The sequence below is a fragment of the Gopherus evgoodei genome, chromosome 1 (genome assembly GCF_007399415.2).
Source record: "Gopherus evgoodei ecotype Sinaloan lineage chromosome 1, rGopEvg1_v1.p, whole genome shotgun sequence".
In the NCBI taxonomy this organism is placed as follows: domain Eukaryota; kingdom Metazoa; phylum Chordata; order Testudines; family Testudinidae; genus Gopherus; species Gopherus evgoodei.
Genome location: NC_044322.1, coordinates 347,381,430 through 347,399,588, shown reverse-complemented (window position 1 = coordinate 347,399,588; position 18,159 = coordinate 347,381,430). Strand labels below are relative to the sequence as shown.

The following is an 18,159-nucleotide window of genomic DNA, read 5'->3' as shown; positions in this document are numbered from 1 at the left end:
GTTTATGTCCCTTCTATGGTTTTGTTATCCTATCTAATGTAACTAAATATGCATGTTGTCATTACAAAAACAAGGCCAGATTTTCAGAAGACATTGGCACATTGGCCATAACTGTCCCTGCTGGATGATGAGTAGCTTTGAAAATCTGGCCCATATTTAGATGCCTATGTAGGACCTGAGCACCTTATAAAATCTGTCTCTAATTGTAGATGCTTTGCCGTCTGACTATTTTGTCCATGATGTCTAATTTGGTTTTGGACCTGCAGCGAGAGCTTTAGGAAGGCATGAGATAATTAGCCACGCTGGAATTTGACCAAGATACTGAGACTTGCAGAATGAGTCATGAGATCTTTAGCATACTCCCCTTGCACGTCACTGGGGCATTGGCTGCCTATCAACTGAGCAAGAAACATCGGTGGCTGAATCACCGTTTTTTGCAGAACAGTGGACTTATATTTGCTTCTGAGATCTTATGTAATCACAGGCTTGAGTGGTGGATTGTCTACAGGCATTTGGGGGATATCTTCCCAAAAGCAAGAATTAAAACGCTTTTTTCTTTTTAAATCGGTTTTTGAGGGAGAAAAAGGTTTTGAGTTTTTTGTAAATAAATATATAATCCAGTGTTCTGGAAATCAAAACTGATTGCAACTAATGGTAATTCATGTGAATGACAGAACTGACAAGACTTATCAGACATGACAGGTTTCATTCATCAGAATGGCATCAGACCTGGCAATGTTCAAAATCCACCAACCACAAGCGGCAGATCCCTATATTGGTGTGTCCCTTTAAAGCCACCATATAACTATACACTGAGAAGCCTGGCACAGCTGGTAGAATTAGTCTGCTGGATAGTTTCTGAGATCTTTCTGCTGAAGCTCAGCCAGTGAATTAGTGTTGGACCTGTTCCTGTGTGTGTGCCTAGAATTACTTCCCACAAGACATTATAACCCCCCATCAGGCAATGTTTCAGAGAGGCAAAGCACTTTTGTAACCTCAGACCATCTGTTGGCTGCATACATTAGTTTTAGTTTTCCCCATTCACTATCTAGCCATAAGGTACACACTCTCTTTCTTTTTCCAGATTGTTGTTAGAGTTTTTCTCCCCTTTTAAGGAGGTTGTGTAGGAAGAAGCGGTGTCCTTTAATAAACAGAAACAAACCCCACACCTCTCTATTTTTTGGTAGTTATCCCCCTTAGAAACACCACAGAATAACAGAACTAGAGGTGCTCCCTCACCACGGTGTATTTTAAATCATGGAAGTAAGGACAATATTAAAACAACAAACAACCCCCTAGATATACCTTACTAAAATAAAGGTAAATAAGTGTCTAGATCATCAGGAAGTGTAAATCAGCATAACTATGTTTACTTCAGTGGCGCTACATTGATTCACCCTGAGTATCTGGCTATTAATCTTTTAGGAATAATAAAACACATTAGTGATTTCTGGGCTCAACTTCAGGCACCTTTTATAGGCATTTGATTTTCACATAGGGGATACTCAGCACTTCGTGAAAGTCAGGGCCCTTTAAAGTCTCAGTTGAAGTATCTACCCCTTCCCCGCATCCCCGTCCCCTGCCAAAAAAAACTGGAGGCACCCAGAATAGTTAACTGTTTTTGAAAATGAGAGCCATCATTTATAAGGTTCAATCCCGAAAGCAGCAGAGCATTGCTTGGGGATGCTGAGGACTGTTAAATCCCACTGATTTTGATCTGCTCATCTCCTTGCAGAATTGATTCCATAGTGTTCTAGATGGGCCGAAGTCTAATAGAGGCACTAATCCTTAAGCCATCGTTGTGAGATGGGTAGTAGTGAGGTAAATACAATATTCTTTCTAGAGATGGGGAAACTGAAACACAGAATCCAAAGCTCCCTGGGGTAGGGACCATCTGTTCATTATATGTGTGCACAGTGTCTAGCACAGTGTGGCTCTGATCTTTGATCCTTTAGGCTTTATTGCGATGCAAATAATTAGTAATAATTATCATAATAGCCTCACGGGTGCTGAGTATTAATATTAACAATAATGATAATAAATTTAGCCCTTCATTATGCCCACATAATCCCCAATGGGGACACAATTTTCAGCAGAGAGGCTGTGGCTTGCCCAACTTAGCATAGTTTATTTGAGAAGTGCATAATAACTGAATTCCTATATTCAATCCACTAGGCCACTGTGCTGTTATTACAATGTAAATAAACAGGCCCATGTGGTAGTTCTGAATGATTTCCTTTTCTCATGCAGATTTATACGAAATACAGCGATCTGTATACGGTGGAAGCCAACAATGCACGTGACTTGGTGGAAATTGCAGCCAGCAGTATTGAAAAACTACTGAGTAACAGATCAAAAGCCCTGGTGGTGAGTACTAATTGGATCTCTCTCTTCAAGTTATTTCTCATTCTTTTTGAGTCTTCATGTTTACTGATGCATGTTTTTACTGTTGTTATTTTTGCTGCTTATAAATGTAGGGGCAGTGTCAGTCTGTTATGTACAGGATGTGACATATGCAGAATGATGGCTAGCGAGTTCATGATAGAAAATCAGCTCATTAGTTAGTTGGCATAGGACAGACGTTTATATTATTGATTGACACATTAGGGACCCAGGCCAAATGGCAAATCTAAAAATAAATAGGTTGAAAAATATTCCTCTAAGTGCACATGAATGTTCATGACATGAAGGTGATAGTACTCTACAGTCATTAGTAATCCTGAAACATTGAATTAATACTGGATCCTCTAAGGTAACTTATTTTTTAAAATATGTGTACATCGAATCACTTAGCCTTTATCGACTCATCTTTTTAACCTTCACGTCTTTTGTGATGGTAGCCTCTGATTTTCCTCTTCCAACAATGTCTTCATGTGTCTGCTGAAGCTTCACAGTGTGTTTATTCTACTGCTGACTGGCCATTTTACTCCATATTTTAGCCACCTACAGTGTAAATGAAATTTACCTTGAACTTTTTATAAGAAGTCTGTGCTCAGTTCTAATCTCATGATCTCTTATGTTTTAAATTACAAGTAGTTGCTATTTCAAACTGCTCATTGGCAATGATCCTTTCCTTTCCTTTCTTTTCCTGTGCTCTAAATAGGCCAAGTCTGGCTAATTGCTTCTTGTAACTCATACCCACAAAACCTTGATTCATTTCAGAGTAGCCCTCTGCTGCCGTTTTCAATCTCAACAATGCCCTTCCTAAGAGATGCTGACCAGATTTGCGTGGAGCACTCCAAGGGCTTGTCTTCACTACCGGGGAGATGAACGCTGCTGCAATTGATGCAGCGAGTGTCAATTTAGTGAGTCTAGTGAAGATCTGCTAAATCGATGGCAGAGCACTCTCCAGGTGACCCTGGCACTCCAGCTCTCTGAGAACATCTCTCATCAATGCAGCGCAGTAAGGACTCTGGGGTAAGTCGACCTAGGCTATCACGACTCCAGCTATGTTATTCACTTAGCTGGAGTAGCGTAACTCAGGTTGATATACCCCAGTAGTGAAGACAAGCCCCAAATGTGTTCACTACCTTGCCTTTCCTAGTGTTAAATCTAGAAACAGGCATACCTTGAAGTGGGGTCTAATGAATGAGAGAGTGGACTGGGAGATGGGTCACTTGTTCTGTCACCTTCACACTAACTCTTAGTGCAGCCTGGGACAAGTCACTTAAAGCCAGTTTGTGGTTGGTCATCTAGGAGTGGGGGGAGAGAGCACAAACAGCCTTCATCCCTGTCATAAACAGATAGTTAAGGGTTAATAGAACAGGAGTACTTCATGTCTCTTCTGACTGTAAAGGGTTAACAAGTTCAGTGAGCCTGGCTGTCACCTGACCAGAGGACCAATCAGGGGACAGGATACTTTCAAATCTTGAGGGAGGGAAGTTTTTGTGTGTGCTGTTAGTTTTTGGTTGTTGTTCACTCTGGGGGCTCAGAGGGACCAGACGTGCAACCAGGTGTCTCTCCAATCTCTTTGATACAGGCTCTTATATGTCCAGAATAGTGAGTACTAGGTAGATAAGGTGAGTTAGGCCTATGTTTGTTTTCTTTATTTGCAAATGTGTATTTGGCTGGAAGAAGTTCAAATTTGTATTTTGCTGAAAGGATTTTAATTTGTACTTGTATACTTAGGCTGGGAGGGTATTCCCAGTGTCTATAGCTGAAAGACCTTGTAACATATTCCATCTTAAATTTACAAAGATAATTTTTTACTGTTTTTTCTTTCTTTAATTAAAAGCTTTTCTTGTTTAAGAACCTGATTGTTTTTTATATTCTGGTGAGACCACAGGGGACGGGGTCTGGATCCACCAGGGAATTGGTGGGGAGAAAGAAGGGAAGGGGGGGAGAGAGGTTAATTTTCTCTCTGTGTTAGGATTACTTTCTCTCTCAGGGAGAGTCTGGGAGGGGGAGAGAGAAGGAGGGGGGAAGGTGAATTTTCCTCTCTCTTTTGAGATTCAAGGAGTTTGAATCACAGTAATCTTCCAGGGTAACCCAGGTAGGGGAAGCCTGGGAGAGGCAACGGTTGGGGTAAGGGTTTACTTTCCTTGTGTTAAGAAGATCCAGAGGGTCTGGGTCTTGGGGGTCCCTGGGCAAGGTTTTGGGGGGACCAGAGTGTACCAGGCACTGGAATTCCTGGTTGGTGGCAGCGCTACAAGTACTAAGCTGGTAATTGAGCTTAGAGGAATTCATGCTGGTACCCCATCTTTTGGACGCTAAGGTTCAGAGTGGGGAATTATACCATGACAATCCCACTCCAGTTGTACCTGGGTTGAGTGCCAGCAGCTGGCTGGGGAGTGAAACCACTGCTCTGTATTATCCTTCAGTACTAGCCTCCGTACAGGTGGTGAGGAGAGCCATACACTTATAGTGGCCTGGCCTAGGGAGTCACCATGTGCTGTACTCATTTAAAGGATTGTGGATCTGCCATTGCTTTTTGTGCTTTGCCAGGAGGAATTCATGATTACTCTTCCAGATCCCTTAGGTTTCTCCATCCTTAATGAAGGGCTGTATCTTTAATACACAAACTTTTAACTTCTCTGTGATTCAGCTTGCCCAAGTGTAAAATGGATGTCATGGTGCTCACCTACAGTATGTCACTGGGTGTTCTGAGGCCGGCTTAGTGTTCACATAGCATATGAACTTTGCATGGAAGAATTATTGTGGTGAATTGTGGTATGATAACTACTGTTTAGACATCTGAAAACATGCCTGTTTCCCCACTACTTTCTCAGTCCAATAATTGAAACTATTGTACACGTAAGGCAGTGTTGCCAGTTTTTCAAATTTATTGTTAATCCAACAGGTTTTATTGTTTTTCTTAAAATCTCAGCTGCTGAAATCAAGAGAGTATGTGAGAATCTCAATTTTCATCTTAAAAAAGTAAGTTTCTAGCCCTCATGATTGCTGAGAAAATCTTGAAAAGTCAAGTGAATGCACACTACAGGCTCAAAAACAAGAAGGCAAATAAAAAGAACCCACAAATTATTCTTTAAAAAACCTCTTCATTTTTTAGCCACTTTCATTAACTTTTGAGGCCTGATTGATGATTTTTCAATGCTTAGGGTTGATAATGCCACTACTAATTGGCACCTATTACAGGGCTCGTTATTTATACCAGTGTGGCTGTAGTCTCCTGATGTGTACGAAGAACTCCTGTTGAAATGTGGGAGGATCAGACTCCTGGCATCTGTACTTATCTTGCCACTTTATCTATCAAAAGTGAAATTCACCCTGCACAGAGGGCCAGAATTGGTCCTAGGCATCACTTAAACCCTCTGCACAGATATGAATTTTGCTCACAGTCTCTTAGATTCTAATGCTCCCTCTTTGGTGCTGAAACAGCTCAGAAATTACCATTTTTAGCTGGCCTTTATGAGGTGTTTTTAGTCATCTGAGGATCTCTGTGATTTACAAACATTAATTAAGCAAATACAACAGATGCATCCGCCCCTCCTTGGATAAGCATACTTTGGATATATATAACCCTCATCCAGCCTACCACAATTGCATATTCATCTGCTCCAGTTGGCAAGGCATGGTGTTGGACTTCTGCAAATTCCAGTATTTAAGTGTTTACCTCTATTCCTATGAAATGTTCTCCCAGTCTTTGTTTAGCATTTTAATGTCATCTGTGTGTATATGCACACTTTTTAATGCCTTTATGTGTATATAGGCATAAAAGTGTGTGTGTATATACATATATGTACATATACACTTTTGTGCATGCTGGAAAAATGGATATTTAAATCTAGTCAGTTCCTTTCAGAATATTGTCTGTCGTTATATAAAATACCTACATATCCTTCAAAAGTCATAATTACCATACTGTTGCCAACCTCAGGTAGTCAAAAATTGAGTAACATATTCCCAAATCATGCGACTGGCTTAATAATCATAACATTAAAAATAAATTGGAGGGTTTTTTTTTTTTTTTTACTTTTTAGTTCTGCTCAATTTAAGGTACATTCAGCTCACATTTTAAAGCTTTTCTCCACAGTCACTTGGGCCAGAAATGTTTTTAAAATGAAAGCTGAGATTCTCATGTATTCACAAGACTCCAGGAGCTGGGTCTTTCAGAAATATGCCAAATAGTGCAAGACTCCCAATAGAATCATGAGATTTTGTAATACTGTTACCAACTTCAGTTTTGTTCCTGGTTTCTGTTCTCTATGAATTATCAGTCTGTGATTAATCTCTGTGATTTAGAGTCTTCCATGGCATTATTTTGTTAAAAATTACCTGTTTCATTCATCTTGCCATAAACGTTGACATACTTTGCACTGGTTTTTCTGTTCACAGCTTCCTGCTTTTGTCATCAGTGCACACTGTGACTTTGGAGTTTATGCCCTCCTCCAGGTCATTTTTACACACTTGGGATACTCCCTTGTTATCTTCTGAATTTTAATCTCTTGCCTTCTACTAGCAGTTCTTCACCTCCCAGGCACATTTCTGTGTCATGCAGTAGCTTCCCCATATGACTTACTGATTTTGTAAACAGATTATCTGCATTGCAAAAAGTTGATCGGAAATGTAGATATGTTTATACCTACAGCTTCAACTTTGACTGAGAGCAATGGAGTCAGGCATAGCTATTACTGATCACCACAGTGGGTTTTTACCATTGGGACTAAAGTGTGTCAAAGTGTTAAATTAAGAGCGAGTATGATGCAAGAGGACAATACAGCTTCTAGCGATGCCCTGAGGGAGATTCCAGTAAATGATATCAGCAGTCTCATTGTTCATACTCTGGCATAGCCAAGGGACTCCACTGAGTAAATGATGTTCCCTAGGCAAGTAACAGAAACAAAGTTGGGGCAAGGTTATAATAAGCAAATATTGGTGGTGACTTTCCCAATAATATCCTAGTTTCCCTCTGGTTGCTAGGATGACTATAAATGAAAATTAATCCTTCTGTAACAAAATCTGCAGTGCTGTACTACACCCCTGTGCTAAACCTCTGTGATGAAGATTTTTGGACAACATTATCTGATGGTTTTGTACGTGATATATGAAAGTGTCACTCCATCAAGCATTGCGGATAACTCAGAGGGGATTCATTATTCTATTTCTGGTCTGCATATATTAAATAAATAGTATGACATTTTATATGGAGAGATTATTGTGAAAAAATGAACGAAGATAGCAGATGCTTTTCTAGCAAGAAGAGAAATTACGTTTGATTAATCATCATCTTTCCTCCTAGTTAGGTTCATATATTTACTGTTCCCAGAAAGTAAGCCTGTCCACCCCCCTATAGTCTGTTAAGGTCCAAATATGGGGCAGAAAGTGTCACAAAATTCCAAATGAGTCACAGAAATACTAGAGTTGTGCAGGAAATGCCATGGAGTTTTTTCTTGTAGTGTTAGGTAACTGTTTCTGTTCCCATTGCACCATGATTTTTTATTTCTGTTGGAAATAATTTTTCTGCAATAAAAGTTTGGGGTGCCATCTTTATGTAGAATTTAAGTATTCTTGGAACAGAAACGAATGATGTCCCTCAAAATGAGAGAGATTTTGAGATGTATGAGTCCATCTGGTCATGTCTGTGTAGGCGAAAAGTTGTGTTCTTCAAATGAGTTAAGCTAATTTGATTGAGCTGACTCAGTTAAAAACTCCCTTTAATGCCTATATAGGCCCTGTTTAACACATTTAAGATAGGTGGCTATAACATGACTAGATGTTAAATAGAGCTTGTCTGAAATTTTCTATGAAAACAATTTTGAATGAAAGATCCAGTTTCTGCAAAATTGGAATTTTTTGTTGGAAAACTTCAATTTTGCAGAATATTTTTGATTTTCTATTTTGTTTTGAGGCAACACAACGTTAAACTATAGTTCTATGTTACCTGATTTGGAGTAGAATTTCAGAGGCCCAATGCCCACATTCTCCTCCATTGGCTGGGCTCCCTGGCTGGATGATGTCTGCTATGATGCAATGTGGTCTCCCCTCTGACTGTGGGTGCATCATGGGAGATGTCTTGCAGCCAAGTAGCTGAGCCAAAGTGGAGAATGAGGGCATGAGACACAGTAACATTGTAAGCAGATGTAGTTTAATTTTGAACTGACTCAAAATGAAATGCTTTGACATTTCCAACTCAACTTTTTCATTCTACAAAATATTTTTTGATATTTCAACTTTTTTGTTATGATTTGGGAATGTTGAAGTATCAATTTCCCATGGCACAAATTCCATTCATTGCTCAGATCTAGTATTAAGCTGTCTACTCAGATGTTAAGGAAGGGGCGGTAATGCAACTGAGTTAGCTTGACTCAGCTGAAAAATGCACCTTTTTGCCATTGAAGATAGGATCTCTGAGATTAAGCATAGCAATAGTAATACTATCTCTGAATGGATACCTGCTCAGCCATGCAGCCAGTTAAAATCCTCTTCTTGTGGTAACAGAATAAAATGTGTAAAAGGGGGCATTATAGTCTCCTTAATATCCTGTGTGATTGAAGGCTTCCCTCCATGTTCTGAGTGCAGCAATATTACCTTTTGCCAATAATTGCAAGGCCAGAAGAAACCATTGTGATCATCACATCTGACCTTCTGTGTAACAAAGGCCATAGAACAAACACTCAGCGTTAAACAGGAATTATTTTGGGTTTCTTTTTTAAAATAATCCAGTCTTGATTTTAAAATTGCCAGTAATACTAACAGTTAAAAGAAAAGATATGTTGGCAACACTGATGAATTTTTCAGGAATGTGCTGCAAAGGACAAGGGTATATTTAGTATAGGCATTAGTATGATATAAGCAGGTTATGAGCTTTTACCCAGCAATTTCGAAGTGTAATCTACATTGTTCAGATGATCAAAACGTAACCTCTGTGCATGTGAGCGCTTGCACACACAATTTTTGTATGATATTTCTTATTGGCCTAACCCATCACTCAGTGTAAGTGACTTCAACAGAAGTTGGATCTGGCCTAATGTGCATACGTGAGAGAAGAATCAGAGCCGTGTTAGTCTGGATCTGTAAAAAGCGACGAAGAGTCCTGTGGCGCCTTATAGACTAACAGACATATTGGAGCATAAGTGGCATATTCTGACAAAGTGGGTATTATGCTCCAATACGTCTGTTAGTCTCTAAGGTGCCACAGGACTCATTTGTCACTTTATAAATGAGAGAAGTTACATCTGAAAATTTAATCAACGCAAATGAAAATGAGTTCTGCAAGTGTATGGCCTCACATGATAGTATACAAAACTGCATGCACCAATGATTGCACTAGGGTTGTCGGGTGTCTGGTTTTCCACCAGAATGCCCGGTCGAAAAGGGAGCCTGGCAGCTCCAGTCAGCACTGCTGACCGAGCTGTTAAAAGTCCTGCGGCACAATGGGGCTAAGGCAGGCTCCCTGCCTGCCGTGGCTCTGTGCGGCTCCTGGAAGTGACTGCCATGTTTGGCTCCTAGGCACAGAGCTGCCCCGAGCGCCGGCTCCGCAGCTTCCATTGGCCGGAAACCGCGGCCATGTGTGCAGATGGGGGCAGCATGAAGAGCCGCCTGGCTGTGCTTACACCTAGGAGCTGGGCATGCCAGCCGCTTCCTGGAGCTGCCTGATGTAAATGATGCCTGGAGCCCATACCCCTCACCTCCTTCAACAACCAAACTCGTCCTGGAGCCTGCACCCTGCATCCCCTCCTACACTCCAACCGCCTGCCCCAGCCCTGAGCCCCCTCCTGTACTCCAAACCCCTTGGCTCCAGCCCAGAGCCACCCCCAACTCCTCATCCTCGGCCCCACACCAGAGCCTGCACCACAGCTAGAGCCCACATCCCAATCCCCAGCCCGGAGCCCCCTCTAAAACTCTGGGCCCCTCATTGCTGGACCCACCCTGGAGCATGCACCCCCAGCTGGAGCCATCACCCCCTCACACATCTCAATCCCCTGCTCCAGCCTAGGAGTCCCCTCCCACACTCTGAGCCCCTTGGTCTCATCACCCAGCCCAGACTCCCCTCCTGCACCAAACCCCCCTGACCCAGCATGGTGAAAATGAGCAAGTGAGCAAGGGTGGGGGAGAGTGAGCGAGGTGGGGAGGGCAGGATGGCGTGAGTGGGGGATGGGGCCTCGGGGCAGGGGGTGAGGCAAGGGTGTTTGGTTTTCTGCAATCAGAAAGTTGGCAACCTTAGGTTGCACACAGTTATGTGTGTACAGATGGAGGTTGGATTGATGCTTCTTTGAAAGTATGGCCTGTAATAACCAAGTACCTCTACCTCTACCTCTACCTGTATTTTTAATGCAGTTTCATTTTCACAAACTGGTTGCTCTTGGCAGGGAAGTTAACTATCTGCACTTGACTGGATGCTTAGGGTATTTCTTACTTTTGGCTTAATAGCGCAGATTACATACAAGATGAAACTTCCTTCTATACTCTTCTAAAAAGTGGAGCTGACCCTTTAAAAACCATATGTGAAAGGGTGTACATTGATTAATAACCTCTTGTCCCATTTGCCGCCCACAGTCCGTGGAAGCATCTTGATCATTTATGTTCCCAGATAAAAATACACGCACATTCCATAAGAAACATAAGACATCAGACACTGAGAGGGCTTTATGTTTCTGCTACATTTTCACTTGTTACTATCAGTTTTTTGCTTACTTTTTCTCTTTTTTTCAATCAGTTTTTTAAGCCCTTACTGGTGGCTTAGAATGATTTCAGGGAATGTTCACATTTGCAATGGAAGCCGACACACCTGGGTTCTTAGTTACTAGACTACAATGCAGCTTTGGGCAGGTTGTATAACCTCTCTCTGCCCATTTGTAATATGTGTTCTAACAATACCTCACTAGTATGCTGCGAAATTTAAGTAAGAAATTGTGGTAAAGTACTTTGAGATCCATAGATCAGAGACACTACACAAATGTATAGTGGTATTGGAATCTTTGCTTTGCTGAAGATTTGGTATGGCAGCTTACTTATTTATTGCTGTTTTGAGTGGAGGAAAAAATGAGAATGTTTCTACTTTCACAGTTTCTCCTTTAATTTCCTCTGCATAAACCAGCCGTGCTGTTGAAAATCTGAATTTAGTTGCTAAGAACTATTCCATTGTTGTCAGTGAGAGTTAAATATGTATTTCAAGAAGAGAAGAAAAATATAAGTACAGCTATCTGAATGTCTTTTATTTTTCTCTCCATTTTCTCTTCTGTATTCTATACAGTCTACAACAGCTTTGCCTCAATCAAAAATAATTCCTTGTCTCAGTTTAGCTAGGACTGTTCATTTTTTAGAAGAACTGTTCAAGTGTCCAAAATATTATTTTTGAAACCTAAACATGTATTTTTCTGGTCTCTTTTCCTTTTTGCTAAACCACACCATATGCTTGCCATGCTGATGACCACTGCAAGAGGTATTGCAACCCCCAGACTCAATATTTCTGGTGTTAGAGGAAGATTAAGGCACTAGGTAGACAATATCTGGAAGATATGGGTTCAATTCCTGGCCCTGCCAGAGACTTTCTGTGTGACCCTTAGTATCTCTGTTTTAGTTCCCTTTTGTAAAATCGGGATGATAATCCTCCAGTTCTCTCACCCTTTGTCTTTCTTGTGAGTTTAGACTGTAAACTCTTCCAGTCAGGGACTATATCTGTTCAGTACCTAGTACAATGAGGCTTTCATTATATAATTAATAGTGGAAAAAAGGTTCCTAAGCCACTTAGGAGCTTTTGAAAATGCTACCTATTGATAATGCAAGCTTGTATTTAACCAAAAAAAAAAAAAAAAGGCACTGCACCACTCTACAGTAGTAGCTCTAACACTATCCCTTACAGTGGCTATAACTGCAGCATTTGCTGTAAAATACCGTAGTATCTTTCCTGAGATCTAGGCATCATATTATCCGAACATTTTCAAACTCCTGACAATGCAGAGGAGACCCCCTGGGACCACAGCTACTGTCTCCTCCTTTACAAATTGGTAGCTCTGGAACTATAATCCAGCTGTCCCATGGCTGGAGACTCTGCACATACTCTACGAGCCCCCCAGCATGTCGTGCCCCTGCTGTGGCAATTTTTTGTTTTTCAGTGTTAACATAAAATGAAAGCAGTGCCTGACTTAGCTTAATCCTCTGAGACTGGGGCTACTGTTAGATTTATTCTTGGATCCCTGTCCTGTAGATAGTAGTGTTTTATTGCTGTTACTTACAGAACAAATGTTAGCAAAAACGTGTTTAACAGAGAAAGTATATTGTAGCTGTTTACCTTTCTCTAGGTTGGTAATAGCTGAATTATGGAGAAGGTGGCCTGTAATGGCTATGGTGTCTACTTCAAGATCTTAAAGCTTAGGATTTCAAAGTGCTTTGCAATGAACATAGCTTCAGAATACATGGGGTGGGGTGGGGTGGGGTAGGGTGGTAGGTTAATATTATTGTTATTAATTCCATTTACATGTAACAAATGGAGGAAGAGTGAGGGTTGTTACTTGCTTATGGTCACAACTTTGTGACAGAACCAGGAATGCTACCCTGATCTGTCTCGCATTTCTAGCTCATACACCCTGACTGCTCCTCCAAGTGCTGGTCCCTATGTGTATTCCATGTTCCTGAATCTGGACATTCTAACTAGCCGTGTCTATTGGCCAGCATATGTGCAGTAGTTCTCTTTGTGCTCCAGACTGAGGGCAGAAGAGGCAGTACAGGCCGACGCCTCTCCAGTTCCTTGTTGTTGCCACATGTCCTGAGTCAGAATCCCTGTGGCCACAGATTTCTCCAGCATTTATCCTGGATAGTCTGTAAATAAATTGTGTAAATAGTTCTACAGATTTTATATTAGTATAGTTAGAGTTTTATAGTATAGTATAGATAGTGCTTTTCCCCATATTGGGGGCTCCCTCCCTGTGGTCAGGGAATATTCCCAGAGTCTCGGGATTCAAGAATTGTGTTTCTTGCCCTTAATACAGTTTCAAAGCTGTATTAAGTCAATGTTCAGTTGTAAACTTTTGAAAGAGCAACCATAACGTTTTGTTCAGAGTTACGAACATTTCAGAGCGCCAAACAACGTCCATTCCTGAGGTGTTCATAACTCTGAGGTTCTTCTTTACCTAGACCCCACAGGAGCCTGAATGTCAATATAGTATAACTGAGAGCAATCCACTTGGCATGCAGGGCTTTTCTCCTGCTCATTCATTCTCTGCATGTCCACGTAATGTCAGACAACCTCACCATGGTCTTTCATACAAAGAGGGTGGAGCAAGATCTCTTCCCCTTTGCCTAGAAGTAGTCAGGTTTTGCAACTGTGCATCCAAACCACATCACTATCCAAGGCACATGCCTTCCAGGTGATCAAAACTCTTTAGCAGACCATGAGTGGGAGATACACAGCTCTATCCTGAGTGAGATTTTCACTCAGTGGGAAAATCCACAATAGGATCTCTTCGCATCCCAAACAAACAGGAAGCTTCCTTTGTTCTGCTACAGAGGAGCTATTGGTGATGGCTCTAAGGGTGATGCTCTCCTACTGTCATGGACAAACAATCCAATATGCCTTTCCTCCTGTTCCCCTGTTAACTACAGGTCTTGAGAAAGATCTGTCAGGACAGAGCCAGAGTCATTCTCCTGACATCCAACTAGTTGCCAGAGCTCATGAGAATTTCAGTCTGTCCTCCTATCAGGATCTGCTCCTTCTGGGATCTCCTTACTTAGGAAAGGGACAGGCTCAGACACTCCAATCTAGACCCACTATATCTCGTGGCCTGGGGTGTTTAGATAGGCATCAGAAGTAGAACGCTCTTGCTCAGCATCCATTCAAGTTAATCTTACTCAAAATAGGAAAGACTCAACTAGAACCTGCTACCTATTGAAATAGAGAAGCTTTTCTACCAGGGCTCAGTATAACAGCCTTCTCCAAGTTCTGCAGATAATCTAAAATGACTGGGATATCTCCTGTTTTTACAGAACTCAGGTCTTTCCGTTATCTCACTGCAGGTCTTTCTTGCAGCCATGCAGACCTTCCTTCTTTCAGTAAACAGATGTTCCATCTTTACTCAAACTCTGACAGTGAGATTCATAAAAGGCCTTTCCATCAGTCATCAGATCAACACCTCAATGGACATGGAACCTTACAGCAGAACTTCAGTGGAAAATACAGATAGTAGAGATGAGATACTTTTGTAAAATCATGAGCATCTCCTACTTTGACCACGTCACTAATGAAGAGGTCCACAACATCACCACCCAACCCACTGGGTCATATGAAGACTTCCTGACAACAGTGAAGAAGCACAAGCTGAAGTGGTATGGACGTGTTACAAGATCATCTGACTTATCCAAGATCATCCTCCAAGGGACGGTACGGGGAAGAGAAGAAGAGGTAGACAGAAGAAGAGATGGATTGACAACATAAACTAGTGGCGAGGAATGGACTTCATGGTGACTCAAGCATTGACAGACAATCATCAGGGATGGAGACGATTGATTGCTCATCAGTGATGGTGCCCCAACAACCAATGCAGTTTTCGGAGTGATAATGATGACTGTTGCTTACATGTGACAATCCGATTAATCTTTTGTCCTGACATCTTACTATCCTAAACTCTATAACCCTCCATGCCTAATCATAATAATAACACAACATGAGTTTTACACTATGTCTGGAAAGTTAACAAATCCAAGCTCTGGTGAACCAAGGTTACAAGAGAATTCCAGAGTCTCTTCATGGAGCACGTCCAGCCAGCCATCACATCCCATTTCTAATGCCTCTGCTGATTGCAACTACTGTATGATTGAATGGGGAAGGTGTTGATTTATCAGGTAACCAAGTCCCAATGTGTTTTTGCTTCTTAGATTAAAGCCAGCATCTTCAACTCCACTTTGCAATCAACCAATCACTATTGCAATGTATTGTTGGTGTAACACTCTGCTTAATATGTGGTTTCTGGACTAACTTCAGATTCTAGATAGTCTCATGATCTAGTGCCACGTAGCAAATGTTACAGTAGTCTAGTGCTGATATGGCAAAGGCAAGATGGACTGTGGGGCAGTTGGTATCCAAAATAAACAGGCTCAATCATCTTGCCCAGTATAGATAAAATGAAGGGTTGTTGGCTGCTATTTGGGCATTGAAGTTGATTGGAATTCTGCATGAGAAAGGACTGCAGAATATCACCTTAATGTTCCGTAATCTACCGTATTAAGTGAAACAGAAACAAAAAAATGACCAGCTGCTTTCTAGGCTCTTAGTAGTCTAACGTTCAGTGTAATCTGTGCAAAAATAATGGGTAGAGCAATAACAGGCTGAGTGGTGCTAACAGATGCCTCCCAAGACAAGAAAAGATTATCAGCCTGTGTCACAGGTGCCTGAACGTCTGTCAGATCAGCCAGTGATGCTCACAGCGACTGGCAAAGTGCTGAAATGCTGCGCGGTCACTGGGTGCCCGTGCTGATGGTAGCTCTTGTAATAGTAGCTGATGTCAGCTCAGCAAGACTCATTTAGGTATGAAAGCCAGGTGATGTTTCACTCCTGCAGCAGGGATTCTTTGCAGACTTATCACCAGGATAATTGCAATTGGCATAACTGGTCCCTCCCCCCCGATTAATTAACTCATTAAGTTCAACCACTGCTTTCAACAGAATTTCTGGGCTCTTCCAATTTTTTGAATGAGAACTGAGAGCATGCAGGGAACTGACTTTCTGATCTGTTCATTCAGTTGCCATATAATTTCTCAACTACCTCCTAAGCAAAGAACAAGGGGCTTTCTGGGAGAGAGGGTCCTTGTGGACCTGTTGTTTCATGATGTGATATTTGTGAGCAGCAATGTAGTGATGTGTGATTAACTAAACTCAGGCAGGAGAATGGCGTAAATGATATGTTAATGATGTAAATCACAGGAGGAGCACTGTTTATGAAAGGTGAATGGATTGATCCAAAACTGATCAAATTTCAGCCTTTGAACATACAGTCAAAGGGATCAAATGTCCATTGTAATGTTGAGAAAAAAGGAAGAGGTAGTGTTGGGAAATTGGTTTTTTGTCTCGCTTACACTTCTGATCTCTCTTTCTGTCTCTTTTATACTTGCCAAGCACTGGAATGGTGTAGGCAAGTACTGGGCACGTGCCCCAAGCAGCTATGCCAATGCGTCTTAGTTCTGAGCTGTAACAGCCCAGGTATTTCAGCTCCACTTTGAGAGAGAGAGAGTGTGTGTGTGTGTGTGTGTGTGTGTGTGTGTGTGTGTGTGTGTGAGAGAGAGAGCGCTTTACTTAGCCTTTTTCAAACTAACATTTCATTTCAAACTAACCAGTCATTTCATTGATTCCCATGCCTGGCCTGTAAGTTAGTGATTTTCCAAGCCAGTTAAAGTAGGGCTTGTTAAAAATTGCTGTGATTCCATGGATCTCATCAAGATCAGGTTTCTTTTCAGTAAACTGTAATCTCTCTCTTGTCCTTTGCTGAGACTACGCACCATTCAGCCCTGTCAGTTTCAGGAGCTGTATCAGTAGGGAAAGCAGCAGCAGCAGCTTGATTATGTGGATGAAGTCTCTGTTTTAAGTTTAGCTCTAAGAACTTCATCAGTTTCCTACCTTTTTTTTTTTTGGACACATTGCCCAGCAGCACTGGAAGAGCTCACACTGGAAAAATGTTGTTAGGGCGAAAAGCTTGAAGGGCTGACAGCAGTCAAGGCAGGATATACTTTTCCTTTCAGAAAGCAGCTCGCAAGGGAACCTTCCCCATACTTTGCTAGTGTTTTATTGTCACTTAAGTAGATTGCCCATTTTAAGGGTAGCTAGCAGTGGACTTTATCTGTGGGATTGTAAGACAATGGTAATTTCATGCTTCTCAGTTCAGAGACACAGTTAAGAGGGGAAAATGTTGCAAATGGAGGAAGAAGTGGAAGATGCATGGAATAAATTATTGGTACCCAAGGCAAATATGTTTTGTTGCGTTTGTACATACATGTGTGTATTATATATGTGCACACACACACATCTACAATATCTGTGATATATCCTCCTTTCTAACATATCAAGCTTCTTTTTGAAATAAGAGGGCTAGAAACTCCTTTTTATTTTTATTCTAGACTGAACTTTTTAAAAAAAAAAGTTTTAAATGTTGCTCTTAAATCTTGGGTTATGAAAAGATAGTTGGAAATTCCTAGACCTTGACAAATGTAGTACACAAAGCACACAAGACCATCTCAAAGCAAGCAGCATTAACTCTTCCAAAATCCTGCATTAAATGTTTAAAATGTATTTTACTAACATAAAGTTAAAGGGTGATTTTATTTGTGTGAGTACTCCAAGATCATGCCTAGTGTATATCTTTATGCAACAATGTGTCTTGATTCTTCAACCAATTTTTCCACCATGTGCTATGGTGTTGGGACTTTTAGTGTTCTAACTTCTGTGTATTAATTGCCTTTCTCCAACAGTGCACTAAAATCCTTTAATGAGTAATTCACTGCGGTGCAAAATTTGCAGATTTTATCATTGGGTGCTTAAAGCTGTCATTCTTGATAAGTGACTTGCTAACTGTTTGTGCAGTGCCTACCACAATAGGGGCGGGGTCCCTCACTAGGACTGCTAGGATCTATGGTAATACAAATAACAAATAGTAATAATAACTGGCTCAGATGCTAAACAGAGCATAGGCCATATGTCAGAGAGCAATGTTGCACTTCTCTTGAAATAATGGCTTGCACTGACAAATTATAAAACTAGGAAGAAGATCCTTGATGA

The 18,159-nt window shown here is 41.2% G+C and overlaps 1 protein-coding gene across 7 annotated transcripts in view; it reads left to right on the top strand.

The window, feature by feature from the left end:
* Positions 1-18,159, top strand: part of CACNA2D1 (calcium voltage-gated channel auxiliary subunit alpha2delta 1) — a 689,818-nt gene that overhangs the window by 105,132 nt on the left and 566,527 nt on the right. For all 7 annotated transcript variants that reach the window (XM_030560557.1, XM_030560387.1, XM_030560113.1 and 4 more), the window contains exon 3: positions 2,251-2,367. In XM_030560557.1, the coding sequence (XP_030416417.1) occupies positions 2,251-2,367 (117 nt within the window). The remainder of the gene's footprint in view (positions 1-2,250; positions 2,368-18,159) is intronic.